The sequence below is a fragment of the Mandrillus leucophaeus genome, unplaced genomic scaffold, assembly GCF_000951045.1.
Source record: "Mandrillus leucophaeus isolate KB7577 unplaced genomic scaffold, Mleu.le_1.0 Scaffold309, whole genome shotgun sequence".
In the NCBI taxonomy this organism is placed as follows: domain Eukaryota; kingdom Metazoa; phylum Chordata; class Mammalia; order Primates; family Cercopithecidae; genus Mandrillus; species Mandrillus leucophaeus.
The window spans coordinates 3908726-3925898 of record NW_012103243.1 but is presented as its reverse complement, the minus strand read 5'-3'; the positions used below and the strand labels follow the sequence as shown (position 1 = coordinate 3925898).

At 33.6% G+C, this 17173-nt stretch overlaps 1 protein-coding gene across 1 annotated transcript in view; it reads right to left on the bottom strand.

Annotated features, from left to right (window-relative positions):
• Window positions 1-17173, bottom strand: part of USH2A (Usher syndrome 2A (autosomal recessive, mild)) — an 813932-nt gene that overhangs the window by 194543 nt on the left and 602216 nt on the right. Inside the window, exon 47 of the mRNA XM_011987398.1 lies at window positions 2322-2520. Coding sequence (XP_011842788.1) covers window positions 2322-2520 — 199 coding nt within the window. The remainder of the gene's footprint in view (window positions 1-2321; window positions 2521-17173) is intronic.

Sequence of the window (17173 nt, the reverse complement as noted above, 5' to 3'; positions counted from 1 at the left end):
ATGATTAAAAGTTTCCTGAGGCCTCCCAGTCATGCTTCCTGTTAAGTCTGCAGAACTGTGAGTCAAACCTCTTATCTTCATAAATTACCCAGTTTCAGGTAATTCTTTTAGCACTGTGAAAATGTACTTATACACCTGGAAACATGTTAGAAATGCAAATTTTCACAGCCAAATCTAAACCTACTGAATTAGAATCTCTGGGACTAGAGCTATGAGATCCTAGGTTTTAACAATCCCCCAAGTCTTATGTCAACTGGGATTTGTGAACCATGGCTGTAATTTTATGGTAAGGCTTGTTTAAGTATTTTGGGAAACATTGATGTTTACAGTGATTTAGCCAAAAAACCTTTAAACCTTCAATAAAAGTCTCTTTTCTACTTCTCTTTAATATTTCATGCTAGGAAATGTGTATTAGTACTTAGCCCCAAACTGAAATTTACAATTTTTTCTTGAAATTTAACTGACATCCTTTATTCTCTTTTACTGCAATACCTGTGTTGCCTCTTTAATCCCAACAATAAAAATAAGACTTTGTTTAAGGCATCACTAAATAGTGTGTCTCATTTTATTGTAATAATGTGTGACATTTGCATTACATTATAAGAATAACCAAATGTGATGTTTCTTTTCAAGACTATGAGGTTAGATTGGCACACACCTGTTTTCTAAAGGCTAACTTTTGTTTCCCTATTCTTCAATTTACATTTATTTTCTATAAAAGGTGACCTGTATGATTTTTTTTTGTAGAGTAGATTTGTCTTAATCATTTTTAAATGATTTAAAATTAAACTAACCAGTTCTTTGTCATTCATTGAATTTAGGAATGTTACACCAACCAGTCACTTATTTGGTAGAAAGCTTCATTAAATTTTTTCAAATGTTACAAAAAGCAGTTTCTGAAATCACAACATAAAGAAAGGTGGAAGTAATTTTATGAATAATTTAGCCTAAACATAGGTAAATATTATTTTGTTAATACTTTATTAATATTTTTTTCATCCTATTACTTTTTCTTCACCCTATCACAGGTATACTTTAATTTAATATAGACATTTTAAGAACATCTACCTTTTGATCTTTTACAATAAACTTAAATTGAAACATTATCTTTACTAGTTTTACTTTACTTAGCTTTGATTTTACCACTAAAGTTACAGGGTTGAAACTTATCAAATCCATTATACAAGCCTAAACTATGGTGACAGTTTCTGGCCAGAATCAGTTTTTACTTTGATGAAACACATTGTTTTCTGCACTCCACAAACTTTAAGTCATTCATTTATATGTCTATAAACTATTCTCTCTTTGTCCACTTCTTAACGGATAATAAGTATTAAAATAATAAAAGCAAAGAAAAAAATTGAGAAGTGAATTCTGTATTTTGCCAACATTTTCCCAAGTTTTTTGTAAATGGAGGATATGTTTAATGTGCAAATTTATTTTAGTATTTTTCTTCTCAGAAATCCCAAATTTAATTTTATACAAATATGTCCATCAGATGTGTGTATTTAAATATGTGCATACTTAATGGCATAAAACGATGTCAAACTTAGGCATAATGATAATTTTAGAGTGTAAGTATCAAAAAATGCATAGTTAGTAAGTGCTGGCTTTATGCATTTCTTAGATGATAACTACTGCTAAAATTGTGTCAGCCATAATAATTTGTATTTTGATCCATATTGCTTCAGTAACTCACTTTCTTAATTACTGTGTTCTTTTACAGTAAATCTTATACATTTAGTAGTAGCTTTAGCCATTGAATGTGTGATGCTGTTGTTGACAAATAAGGACATTATTTCATTATATAAAATTCTACCTTCAAACTAAGGATTTTGTGTTGTTTGTCAATAAAAGTCGTTTACAAACTCCTCTGTCTGGCTGTATTATTGATCTGATTTCTAAACAGCATCTAATATGAACATTAATCTGCAAATGGCTATAATGCAAAAATATTTCTGACAAATCATAAAATGTCCTCCTCACAGTTACTCATCAGTGCCATATAAACAAACACGTATTTGTAGCTGAAAACATCTGTTGTAAAGAAAATTTTAAGTCACTCAATCAAATGCAAATTTGGGATGTACCCTATTGTAATAAGTTTTTATTTCTCGTGAAGATAATAAAAAATGCGAAGGCTAAAAGTGCTCATGGGGGTGATAACAATTTTTGTAAGCATCTTTTCTTTTCCTTGGAGTCTTCTTCATAGAGTAGTGGAAATATTGATCATAATACACCATGGTGTGAGAAGCTAATAATTTCACTTGGAGTCTTGAGTGAGAAAAACATGGTTCACTGATTAGTTTGAAAAGACTTACCTTAGCTTCAGGAGAATAGCAAATGTGTCCACAGATATATTCAGGTTTTTGACACCTCACTGCCTTACAGAGCTCATCACTCTGGTCCTGCACTAACTTCTGAGTTTTAGGGCATGGATACCATGTTTTCCATAGGAGATCATATCCAAGAATGATGCCATTCGGCTTCCGTGGAGGCATCCAATCAATTTGAAGAGATCTGCAACAGGTAGAATAATCAATACTTCTGAAAAGACACTGCTTAACATTGATGTTATCAGTCTTAAGTAAAAAGTGACAGCAATAGATACTTATATATATAATTATATATGTTTATATATGAAATCATATAATATATTTTCAAATCAAAATTATGTTAGCTTTTGGAAGAATAACACATGGCATGAGGTGGTTTATCACTTTAAGTTTCAAAGACAAGAAGCAAATATCACTATGGCTAATCAGAAAAATCAGAGCATTTTGTTTGGTAAGCAAAGATAAGACATACATGACTTGGTAAATGAGGTGACAATTAGAACATGTGGCAACTTAATACCTACTTCTAACCAGCTTCTCCTTTGCCTTACCTTACCTAGGAGTTGTGATGTGAACCATAACTGCTCAAAGATGCCACGGGAACACCATGATGGGATTCCTATGGAGGTTCCTACGAAATTTTAGCTTTCTTGAAACAGCTGCCACCTTCTCCTTTCCTCTTTCTTTCTGCTAAACATGATGTCTACAACTTCAGCAATCATCTTTCAGTTATTTGAGAAAGGCCACAAGAATCACAAATATGTCGCCATTATATTTGGCATTGCTGAACCAATGCCAACAACTATCCACAGTGAACTCTTGAACAAAATAAATTTGAACTGTGCAGATCCACTTACAGGTAGATTTTCTTCCACCTCTGCCACCTATGAGACAGCAAGGCCAACCCTTCCTCTTTCTTCTCCTACTTAGCTTACTCAATATAATGATAATGAGGATGAAGACTTTTATGATGATCCACTTCCACTTAGTTAATAGTAAATATATTTTCTCTTCCTTATGATTTTCTTAATGACATTTTCCTTTCTTTAGCTTACTTATGGTAGGAATATAGTATAAATATATATATATATATACACACACACAAACTATGTTTTAATTAGTGTTTTATGTTATCAGTAAGGCTTCTGGTCAACAGTAGGCTACTAGTAGTTAAATTTTGGGACAGTCAAAAGTTACATGCAGATTTTTGACTGTGTGGGGATCAGCAGTCCTAACTCCTGCATCGTTCAAGACTCAACTACATATCTAGAGCTATTTACTTAAGTATATTTTGTCAGGTGTGCTTTGTTACTTGTAGCCAAAATAAATGCCCAAATTGAGAAATTTTATAGTCATTAACTTATTTAAAATATACTTTGCTTAATTTTTTTACTCACCTAAATAGATTCTTTTTCTTCAATAACTCTTTAACTAACGTGGTCAGACATGTTTTTTTGGTTAAAAATATAGAACTTAAAGATTCCCATAAGAAATATGTTTACATTATCATGCTCTTAAAGAAAGTGTTTGATTTTTAAAAAATTGAGTGATAATTTCAATTTAAACCCAAGTAGAAAGTTTTTATGAGAGGCAGGGTTTGGTATACAATGAAGGTATAACATCTGATCAAAACTTTACTGCATTTTCAATGATCTATTAATATTTCATTTGCTGTAGCAAATGAGGTCATAACGTAAAGCTGTTCAGAGAGGAGACAACCCTGAATAAAATGATTTAGTCTTAGGTTAATGCTATAGAACTTAAATTCTGCACTTAGGTCTACTTGCCAGAAAAATACTGCCTAGACCACGCATCTATGCTATCTTTAGTATCTGCTTAATAATCTCTATAAGAAGACAGTAGTTAACGTTTTTAATTAAGCCTCAGAGATTTGAACATGACATATTCTTGCAGTGTAGCACAGCAAAGAAAACCTTTTTGTGAAACACAAGGTAAATATAAATATTACAATGATTTTTTGTTCTCATTGTTTTCAGAAAAACTGGTGAAACTCTGACATTCAAGATTAGTTATTTTTTTATGATTCTAGAATTTCTAGCCGTAAAAATTAACTAATCACAAATATCGGTAGGGTACATTTTACATATAAAGCATTAGCGTTTCCACATATACTTTGGAATAAAACAAGCACATACAAACTTTGTCCTTCTATTTCAAAAGTTAAACAATAAAAATCTCACACCTTATATTGGATGCCTTCTTGCTACTGTGTAAAATAACATTTCAACGATACCTTTTATTTTAAGGCAAAATATGTCTTTACAGGCCAAATAACTGGACCCTATCAGAATTCCAAGTGACATCACATATTAGGAATTCAGTTAAGCCCAAACATTTATGTTAAAAAGCAGCAGTCAAGATAAACCTCAACATTTTAATAGACTGCTAAAAAAAGGAAAATTATTATTTCAGTTTCGTGGGGGTACAAACATAACATATTCAGTAATAAAACTCTGTAGATAGAAATTAATGTCACCTATGAGAGAACAGTTTCATGGGTGACTTGTATAGCCACATCTATTATTCTAAAATCTTTATCCAACTTTCAAAATTAATTGCACATTCTGCAGATACCTCTTTTGCATTCTCTGCATAATCAACTACAGAAAAGATTACATTTAAGTGACATTCAAGAGTTTGACTTATCCACAAAAGCTCATGAACTAGTAAAGTCTAGAAAATACCATGTAGAACACATTCCATGCCATTATAACTTCTCTTTCTTGTGCAGCATAACTGTTCAGTGAGACTGCCTGTATTTTCAGCGAGAACATGAACAGTTTGCTTTTGAGGATTTAATCAAGTACACGAAGGAAAATGATTAAGAAGAGTAGGGGGTTTAACATCTGTACATCTCTCATTAAAGACAACTGGAGAGACAATGAAAACTCCTTTGGTTGCTGATCTGAAACTGAAAGGCATCCTTGAGAAATATGCATCGTTATTAACGGGATTAATAGTTTCATTGCTTTGATGTTTAAGAGTAAAATAGAAGGAACATTCTTCAATCCCAGGAATAAATATTAAATATTGGAGAAAAAGAGCTGAAGATATTTTTGGGCACTCATGCAGAAACATAAACAGATTGCAAATATTTGAATGAATGTGTTTTTGGTAAATTTGCTCATGAAATAGCTGTTATAGTTTTCTTAGATTTTAAAGCAATAGGGACTGAAATTTAAAATACCTTAATGTAACTTCTGATAAAAGTCACCATGTCTACACACATTTTTTTTCTCTCTCAAATCTTTGAGTTACATTTTCTCATATTTTCTTGTTCCTTCATACACACACACACACACATACAGACACACACACACACACAACATTGTGCATTATACATTGAAAGTCTCTAGCTTGAATTATCTTCCTCTGAAAGTAACAGGCTGTACTAGCAGTCAGTTAAATTACAGGTGGATTACAATCTTGGGGAAGCCTGGAGTTTAAAAAAATATTTTTTAATCAATACATAATAGATGTACATATTTCAGGGTACATGTGAGAATTTAATACATTCATATAATTTGTAAAGAGCAAATCAGTGGAATTGGCATATCCATCACCTTAAATATTTGTCTTTTCTTTATGCTAACAACATTTAAATTATTCCTTTCTAGCTATTGTGAAATGTGTAAAATATATTGTAAACTATAAATCACCTTACTGATCTATCAAATACTAGGTCTTATCTCTTCATTGAAACTGTAAATTTATATCCATTAATGAATCTATTCTTCATCCCCCTCTCCCCACAACCCTTTCAGGCCTCCAGTAATCACCAATCTACTCTTTACCTTCATAAGATTCACTTTTTTATCTCCCACATATGAAAGAGAACATGCAATGTTTGTCTTTCCATGCCTGACTTATTTCACTTAACATAATGACCTCCAGTTCCATCTATGTTGCTGTAAATAATAGGAGTTTAGTCCTTTTTTATGGCTGAATAAGAGTCCATTGTGTATATATACCACACTTTCTTTATCCATTCATTCATGGTGGGCACTTAGGTTGATTTCATATTTTGGTTATTGTGAATAGTGCTGCAATAAACATGAGAGTATAGGTGTCTTTTCAATATATTGTTTTCCTTTCTTTTGGATATACACCCAGTAGTGAATTGCTGCATTATACAGTAGTTCTATTTTTAGTTTCATGAGGAATCCCCATACAATATTCTATAGTGGCTGTACAAATTTACATTCCCACTGACAGTGTAGATAGAGTTCCTCTTTCTCTACATCTTCACCAGCATCCATTATTTCCTGCTTTTTTATTTCATAAAAGCCATTTTATCGGGGGTGACATAATCATCATGGTTTTGAGTTGCAATTCTCTGATGATTAGTGATGTTGAACATTTTTTTCATATATCTGTTGGCCATTTGTATGTCTTCTGAATAGGCAATAGGCAACAGAAATGCCTATTCAGATCTTCTGCCAATTTTTAATCAGATTTTTTTTTTTTGCTATTGAGTTGTTTAAGCTACTTATATATCCCAGTTATTAATTCATTGTCAGATAGATAGTTTGCAAGTATTTTCTCCCATTCTATGGCATGTCTATTCACTTTGTTGATTGTTTCCTTTATTGTACAGAAGCTTTTTAGCTTGATGTAATCCCACTTTTCTGTTTTTGCTTCTCTTGCCAGTGTTTTTGAGATCTTATACAAATATCTTTCTCTAGGTCATGTCTGGGAGTATCTCCCCAATGTTTTCTTCTATTAGTTTTACACTTTCAAGTCTTAGACTTACGTCTTTAATCCATTTTGAGTTGATTCTTGAATGTGGTAAGAGATAGGGGTCTAGTTTCATTCTTCTGCTTAGGGATATCTAGTTTTCCCAGCACCATTTATTAAAAAGACTGTTTCCTCATGGCAAGTTCTTGGTGCCTTTGTTAAAAATGAGTTGTCTGTAAAAGCATGGATTTATATCTGGGTTCTCTGTTCTATTCAATTGGTTTATGTGTGTGTTTTTATGCCAATACCATGCTGATTTCATTTCTTTAGGTTTGTGCTATATTTTGAAGTAAGGTAGTGTAATGCCTCCAGCTTTGTCTTTTTTTACTCAGATTGCTTCAGCTATTCTTGGTGTTTTGTGGTTCCAGATACATTTTAGAAATATTTTTCTATTTCTGTGAAGAATGTAATTGGTCTTTTGATAGGTATTACATTGAATCTGTAAATTACTTTGGGTAAAATTGTCATTTTAACAATGTTAATTCTTCTAATCCAAGAGTATGGAATAGCTTTCCATTTATTTGTATCTTATTCAATTTCTTTCATCAGTATTTTATAGTTTTACTTGTACAGATATTTGACTCCTATAGTTAAATTGATTCCTAGGTATTTTATATTCTTTGTAGTTATTGTTAATGGGACTGCTTTCTTGATTTCTTTTCAGATTGCTTGCTGTTGGTATATATAACTACTCGATTTTTGTATGTCGAGTTTGTATTTTGCAACTTTACTGAATTTGTTCATCCGTTCTAACAGGTTTTTTTGGTGGAGTCTTTAGGTTTTCTAATTACAAGAGGATGTCATCTGAGAACAAGGCTAATTTGACTCATCCCTTTCCAATTTGGATGCCCTCTATTTCTTCTCTTGACTAATTGCCTCACCAGGATTTCCAGTATTGTGTTGAGTAAAAGTGGAAGTGGGCATCCTTGTCTTGTTCCAGTTCTTAGAGGAAAGGCTTGCATTTTTTCCCAGTTCAGTACAATGTTAGCCATGGGTTTGTCATATATGGCTTTTATTTTGAGGTATGCACCTTCTATATCCAGTTTCTTGAGGGATTTTGTAATAAAGCCATGCTGAATTTTATCAAATGCTTTTTCAGCATCTATTGAAATGATCATATGGTCATTGTACATGGTTCTGTTCCTGTGATGTATCATGTTTATTGAGTTGCATATTTTGAACCATCCTTATACCTGGAATGAATCCCACTTGATCATAATAAATAATTTTTTAATGTGATGTTGAATTCTATTTGCTAGTATCATGTTGAGGATTTCTGAATCTATGCTCATCAGTGAAATCAGACTGTAGTTTTCTTTTTTTTTTGTTGTGTCCTTGTCTGGTTTTGATATCTGGGCAATGCTGGCCACATAGAATGGGTTTGAAAGTATTCCTTCCCTCCGTTTTTTTTTAATAGTTTGAATAAAATTAATATTAGTTCTTCTTTAAATATTTGATAGAATTCATCAGCGAAGTCATCATGTTCTGAGCTTTCCTCTGATGGGAGAATTTTTATCATGGCTTTAATCTCATTACTCATTACTGGTTCATTGAGTTTCTCTATTTCTTCATGGTTCAATCTTGGTACACTGTATTTGTCCAGGAATTAATTATTCCATTTATTCTAGAATATGCATATATATACACATATATGTGTGTGCGTGTGTGTAGTTGTTTACAATACTTTCTAATGATTTGTTGTATTTCTGAGCTCTCAGCTGTTATATCTCCTTTTTTGCTTCTGATTTTTTTTGGGGGGGGGACTTCTTTTTCTTATTTAATCTAGCTAAAGGTTTGTCCACTTTGTTTCTCTTTTCAAGAAACTAACTTTTATCATTTAATTGATTTTCTGTATTTTTTTAGTCTCAATTTCATTTACTTCTGCTTTGATCTTTATTATTTATTTCCTCCTACTAATTTTAGATTTGGTTTGTTCTTGTTTTTCTAATTCCCTGAGGTTCATCATTAAGATGTTTATTTGAAGTCTTTCTACTTTTTGATATAGATATTTATTGATATGAACTCCCTGCTTCGTAGTGCCTTTGCTTTATTCCATAGATTTTGGCATGTTGTATTGCCATTTTCATTTTTTTGAGAAATATTAAAGTTTTCTTTACTTCTTCATTGACCCATTGGTCATTCAGGAGCATGTTGTCTAATTTCCATGTGTTTGTGTATTCTCCAAGTTTCGTCTCTTGTTATTGATTTCTAGTTTATCCCATTGTAATCAGAAAAGATATTTGACATAATTTCTACTTTTTTGAACTTACTGAGTTTTGTGACATAAGACATGATCTATTTTGGAAAATATTCCATGTACCGATAAAAAAATGTATATTCTGCAGCAGTTGGGTGAAATGTTCTGTAAGCGTCAGACCTATTTGGTCTAGTGTGTAGTTTAACTTTGATGTTTCTTTGTTGAATTTTTGTCTGGATGAATTGTACATTACTGAGAGTGAGGTGTTGAATTTCCTGACTATTTTTGTATTGCAGTCTATCTTTCCTTTAGATATATTAATTTTTGCATCTGGAAGCTCTGATGTTGGGTCCATAGATATTTATAATTTTTATATTCTCTTGTTGAATTGGTCCCTTTGTCCTGATACAGTGACCTTTGCCTATTTTTACAGTCTGTGACTTTAGTTGTAGACTAAAACTTGTAGTTTCATCTATTTTATAAGTATAGCTACTTCTGCTCTTTTTTTGGTTTCCACTTGCATGGAATAGTCTATAACTTTGAGTCTATGTGTTTCTTCATAGGTGAAGTAGATTTCTCAACATATAGTTGGGTCTTATTCCTTAATTCATTCAGGTACTTTATGCCTATTAATTGGAGAATTGTATCCATTTGTATTCAGTGCTTTTAGTTTTCTGGTTGTGTTGCAACTTCTCTCTTCCTTTCTTACTGTCTTCCTTGTGGTTGAGTAGTTTTCTCTGGGAACATGTTTCAATTCATTGCTTTTTATTTTAGTGAATCTTTTATAAGGCTTACAAAAAACATAGATATAACAAGTTATTTTAAATAAATGACAACTTATCTTAGATCACAAATCAAAGAATAAAAACAAAGAAAAAATGAAAAAGCTCTAAAATTTAACTGTATTTCTCCACATTTTGACTTTATGCTGTCTCAATTTGTATATTTTTATGTTATCTATCTCTTAATAGGCTGCTGTGCCTAGTATTGTTTTTGATAAACTTGTCTTTTGGGCTTCATCCTGAAGAGATGAATGGATTGCATGCTGCAATTACCATATTAGAATATTCTGTGTTTGTCTGTATACTTAATTTATCAGTGGGTTTGCTTTCAAATGTTTTCTTTCTGTGCATTAGTTTTTTATTTCTTGCAGCTTGAAGAACTCCCTTTAATATTTCTTATAAGATGGGTCTCTTAGTGTTAAATTACCTCAGCTTTTATTTATCTGGGAAGGACTTCATTTCTCTTTCATATTTGAAGGATAGCTTTACTGTATACAGTATTTTTATACGGCTTTTTGTTTTTTTTACTTTAGCACTTTGAAAATGTCATCCCACTTCCCCCTAGCTTGTATGGTTTCTGTTGAGAAGACTGTTGTCAAATTGAAGCTTTTAAATATGTTATTTGCTTCTTTTCTCTTGCTGCTTTTAGGATCCTCTCATTGTCACTGACCTTTAAGAATTTGATTATTATATGCCTTGGAATAATCTTATTTTAATCAAATCTGGTCTTCTCTGACCTTTCTATATTTGGATATTTATCTATTTCTTACATTTTAGAAAGTTTTCTATTAGTCTTTCTTTTAAAAAGCTTTCTACCCTTTGCTGTTGTTCAACTTCCTCTTGAACACCAATAATTTCTAGATCTGGTCTTTTCAGGTAGTTTTCTATGTATCTTACAGGTGATCTTCACTTGTTTTCATTCTTTTATCCCCACCTCTGTGTATTTTCAAATAGCTTGTCTCAAGTTTGTTGATGCTTTCCTCTGATCTGTTTTGCTATTGAGAGCCTCTAATGAATTTTTCACTTCAGCAGATGTATTTCTCAGATCCAAGATTTCCTTTTCATTTTTGAAACATTTTAATCTCTTTGTCAAATATTTTGTGAAATGTCTGAATTTATCTTATGTACTATCTTGGTAATCACTGAGTTTCCTTAAAACTGTTGTTTTGAATTCTTGGTCATAGAGTTCAACTATCACCATCTTGTTAGGATCAGTCACTGTTCTTTGCTTTTGTCAGCTTGAGGAGATCCTGCTTCCCTGTTTAAAGAAACAGGTCGTATGTCTACAAACACACCGTCATCCTGCATATTATCAAGGATATATATCTTTGAATTATTTTTAATTTCCTCAGTTTATTAAACATCAACTTTAGTACATTTTCTTTTGGAGCATCCTATCATACATTACTCTTCTCTCCATTTCTTATGCATGTATGTCTATGTTTTTGCATTGAAAGATTAGTTATTTATTGTAGTTTTCTCTGTCTGGCTTGCTTTGGTTTTTCTTAGATATGTTTGCAGAGATTCTTTGTAATTTTTCTGTTCATTTTCTTTCATTTTGTTTTTTAATTCCCTGGGTCACTGCCTCCTTTTCGGCACTAGATGGTGCCTCAGGTCCAGGTTTGCCTTGTCTCCAGTAAACTATCAGAATACCACCTTTCCCAAATAGGGGAGGTTCCAACGGGGATATCCTGGTAGCATGAGGAGGCTGGGTGAGGTTTGGTATCCAGGAAACCTGTGGAGCAAAACTACTAAAGTGTGGTGCTGCTGAACAGCCACTCTGATTTGGCATCTCCTTTTACTGAGTTACAGAGCAGAATTTCCAGGGCTGGTGATGGTAGTCCCATCTTCCCATGTTGTCTCTGGATGTCCTCACAGAGATAGATCCCTTTGAGCACTCCTGATGCTTCCTGTGGGTTGAGGCAGGTAAAGATCGCCTGCCAGGTAACCTAAGATGGTCGGGAAACTGTCCACTGCAATCGCACTTTTCCAGTGCAGAAATCAAGGGTCAGAGAAATATTTTCCACAAGTGTAGTGTGGAATGTATTGAGAGGATGGGCGTTGTGGATACGAAAGTCCAAATTTCTTACCATCTGCTTAGAGATTTTCACTTCTCTGTGACTGTGGGAACTGTCTTTTCCTCATATTTGAGTTCTGGGATATTGCTGTGATAATCTCAGTTATGCACATTTGTTTCTGTTTTTTGTGGAGAGGAGTGAAGCCAACTTGCTTCTACGTCATCATTTTGGAACTAGAAGTTCTTTACACATATTTTCCTACATGAATTCATCAAGTGTTCAGACATTCTAGTTGGAGTTATTTCTTTTTAATTATGTCATATTGTCAACAGAATTACTATCCTATTACTGTTACTACTACATACTATTGTGGCCACCCCCACAGTTGTCATCACTTTCTTCTTTATTTATTTTTAGAGATGGGATCTTGCTATATTACTCAGGCTGAACTCAAACTCCTGGGCTCAAGCAATCCTCCTGACTCAGCCTCCCAAGTAGTTAGAATTACAAGTGCATTTCACTCTCCCCGGATCTCATCACTTCCAATTGTCCCTTGAAGTACAAAATACCATTGAAGCTACAAAGGAGTGTAGGGAAAATAATTTACTATCACTTACTTTTATACAGGTGAATATCAAAATGATGCAATCAGATCAAATTTTTATGAAGAGTCAGGGTTCACATTACTATTCTTTAAAATTTCATTCTAATATTTTCTCCCAATTTTTTCAAAATATTTTTGTTTGACCAGAGAAAAGAAATCTTCATTGACTCTAAGATATTAACCTAAATTGTTATGGATTAAATAGCTCTAGATTCTCTGATTATGTTTACACAGGCCTTTTTTTCTAATCAATATGGTCATTTTTGTCAATCATTTATGTAACACTCAAGTTCTCCAATATTATTTCAGATCATGGTTATCAAAAATGATCAGAACACTTAACAAAGACTAAATAAATGTAATATGACAAATTTGATTCTTTGCTTTCAAGTCAAGTCATTGAATATTTAATTATCCTACTGAGATGTTTATTATAAATTACAGTAGGTAAAAAATCAAAATGCAAAACCCATGTTCTTTAAATAAAAAGGGACACACATTTCCCTCCTTTTGTCCCTGGAGGAAAATGTGGTAAGGAGATCTTGGGACAGCTTGACAGGGAACTCTTAATTTTGGCAGTCTATATGAGCATAGAAAATAAAGTTTGCTTCTCAGAGAATTATGGTGGCAGAAATTAGCCAGAGCAGTTCTGCAATGAAAGGTTAAGCCTAGAATACCACAAAATCAATCTATAGCATGGCATAGATGGATGAGTTTCTCAAGAACCAAGTGAATGCCTTGCAAGATGGCTAGGCTTGAGCTACCTTGAAGGTACATTGTCCAGGATAGTGGCCTTCTGGCATGAGGAGACTCCAGCAGGAAGAGTCTTTGGAATGTTCTGCTCTTTTGGCACCACAAGTGATCAGCTATAAAGGGTAACACTTGTGTGAGGGAATTTGGCTATTCAAAGATTCTCAGGAGGACCTCTCAAGGAAAACATACAATTGCTCAATAAAGCATCGCTTGCCAATGGAGAGCTGTGATTGTCAACCAGTGATGGCAGGGAAATAATAATATTGAGAGGGAACATATTTGGATAAAATGGAATAGAGAAGAAAGAGTAAGGGGAAGGAAAAGAGCAAGCTACAATTAGGCCTGAGCTTTAGAAATGATAGAAGCTTTGAAGTAGATGCGAGGCTAAAATTTTGATGGTGATGGAATGGACTTTTTAATACTTGATCATGAATCTTAATTATCAAAGTAAGACTCATAATTAAAAATAATTGGAAAGCCATAAGATGTTCCTGAGGGGTATTTGAGAATTGAGGGAAGGATAGCCAAAACAGTTTAGTTAAGGCAGTAAGTAGCAGGTAAAAAGTAAAGGATATTTTTTTCTCTTTGTATCTAATTGTATTAAGACAGCTCCATAAAGTGGTTATATAAACTTAAACAATGAAAACATGAACAAGGGTGGTAGTGGTGGAAATGGAGAAGAGTACCATATATGAGAAGATGCTCCAAAAGAAAGTGTACTAAAATTGATGTTTAATAAACTCAGGGGATTAAAAATACTTCAAAGATATATGTCCTTGATAATATGCAGGACGGTGGTCCATTTGCAGAAGTGGGTGTTGGAAAAGATGATGAGTCAGATAAGAATTAACTTTTGAGGCTCATGGTTATGGAAGTGTTGGGTGAATATCATGACATAAAATCAATAGGCAAGTGGATATGTGGGATTAGAGTTTAAGGAGAAAACAGGGCCAGAGATCTTTGAGACATCAGTATGGCCTAAAATTGCAAGACTGTTTGAACTACCTGAGCAAGATAGGGAGTCTTTTTCCTGAGGACACCCAGAATTCATAAGTAAGTTTTTAATGGAACGACTAAAAACAAAACAAAACAATGAATGTTCAGAGAATCAGGGACAAAGTGGCAGTTGAGGGCTAAAGTGAATTAGGAGGAAGAACTGGATTTTGCTGAAAGGCACTCAAAGGCTACTTCAGCGGCCGAGTTGTTTCTGTGGGAGCTACAAGAGGTAAGGAAGTTAGGAGGAGTTTGGGAAGAAGAGGGAGGTAAGGAAATGAAAATAGTGATAGCAGAGCCACACGAATAAGCCCAGTTTTCCCTTTTCTATATATTCTATCTATCCTGTTTACATTCTATATATTCTGACTCTATTCTATTAAGGTCTCCTTAAACAGAATGTGATAATCAGAACTCATGGCCATCAAATAAGTAGTATTTCCTAAAAGCCATGGTCCATAAGGCTATTGATTGGATCTGTACAAATTGCACTAAGTGTATTCCAAATTCTCTCTTTCAAGGTTCTACCCATATCCTTTAAAGATTTAAGCAGACAATTTTAGTCCATATTAAAAATAGTCTACAACTGCCCATATTGGTAAGCGAGTTGGGTATACAGGTGAAAAAAAGTGATTTGACATTCTGTACCCTTCAGCCCAACACTCTGCCTTCTAAAGCAACAAACAGAAACGTGGCTTTAATTTTTTCTTTTAATGTTAAATAATTAAATTAAATTTAAAATATTAATTTTTTCTTTTAATTTTACAAAACTATGAAATCATTACTTCAGGTGAAGTTATCATTCACTGAGAAAAGTTAGGCAGAAAAAATCAAGGATAGAAGAGATTCCCTGATATCTAATGTCATAGCATAAAAGTATATCATAGCATGCCTTACAAAATTTGGTGAGGAAAAAAGGAGAATCCTCTTTCTCCACAAGCTCTGTCCTCTTGAGCCATACCTAACTCCACATTAAGTAATTTAAAAATATAGGGGGATGCTGGGTGCTGTGTGGCTCACATCTGTAATACCAGTAATTTGGGAGGCCAAGGCGGGAGGATGATTTGAACCCAAGAGTTCAAAAGACCCGCTTGGGCAACACAGTGAGACCCCATCTTTACAAAATAATTTTTAAAATATATTAGCTGGGTATGGTGGCATATGCCTATTGTCCCAGCTACTCAGGAGGCTGAGGTAGGATTGCTTGAGCCTGGAAGGTCAAGGCTGCAGTGAACTTCACTCCAGCTTGGGTGACAGAACGAGATCCTGTCTCAACAACAACAACAAAGGAAAAAAATATACGGAGATTCATTAATGATGATAGTGGTTTAGCATTAATTTAGAGACATCTAACCTATGCTGCTATCAGAAAGATTCCTGGAAAGTTGGTGTGTAAAAATATCATTGATCTCATTCAGCATCTAGAAGCAAATCTTAAAACAATTATTTGTGAGTGCTACAAAGACCTTATACCTCACACTCCTCATAAATAACACATTCCCAAACTGATTTGGATGTGAAAACACTGCCATGGTTCCAATTAAAGACATTAAAATACATGATCTGAGTTGTCTCTCTACTTTCCCTTGAGTCATGCCTGGAAATGATGCATTTTGGAATACTAGCAGTAATGTAATAAAACATCTTTCTTATTTGTGTTATTTTCTTAGTTTATCCATTTATGGGGAATAAATAACTAAACTCCATAGTCAGCCCAGTACCCAGTGAAGCTGTCAGCTGCAGTGTTTGTCATATTTCAATCAAAGCCAGACCCAGCCCGTTATCTTCATCCAGCTCAGTCTCTACATTCTCGAGGACCAGAATTAATGAATTAGCTATTGATTAAATTCCACTCTAGCAAATCCACCAAGACAAATAAATGAACTACTCAGGGCACGTGTAGGCCATGGCCAGACATGTCCGGGCTATCGATCTGTAGTTAGTATTCTTTTGGGATATAGAAGGAGCTGATGATAATATGACAAGTATGGAAAATGCAGTGTAGAAACAGAGCTTGTTTCTGAAGCAGCAGCTTATAAAACTAGAAGGGTCCATTTGGTCCTTCTATATTTGTGTGCTATGGCATCTTTGGTTTATATATAAGAGGAAAAACATGCATAAGGGCTTGTACTGCTGAAGATGTAGTCAAAAACAAGGCATAAGTTAAGGCCAAAGACAAAGATGAGTCGGTACACTCCACACATATAATCAAACAGGCTGGTATGCTATCCGTATGTTATTGAAATATATGAAAGTTAAATCTTACTGACTTCTGAATTTCACCAAAAGTAAACAAAGAATCTAATAAATTTATGGCTTCTTAGAAAACAAATCATTTTAAATGCTAGAGAAGTAGACCCCGTCTGCTGATGTTTTTCTGGAAGGATTTCACATTTCATTTTGCATGTTGCTAATATAAAAGATTTTTTAAAACCAAAATAGAAACATAACTAACAAATATACATTGCCAGAAGTATAACGAAATTAAACAAACAATATGCACACGGGAGGCTAACTGCTTTGGTGTTGGTATAATTTTGATTAATGGCTTGGCAGCCTATACTTGCTCATTAGAGTCTTGCCTTTGGAAAATGTTACTCTGCTACTATGGATCATTTTAAGAAAGGAAAGATTTTACATGCCAATATTTGGTTATGAACGGTTTATATTAAGTTTTTGTTAGGCTTCTGATGGGGGGCGGGGAGGGGAAGGAAAGCTGCCAAAGGCATTGG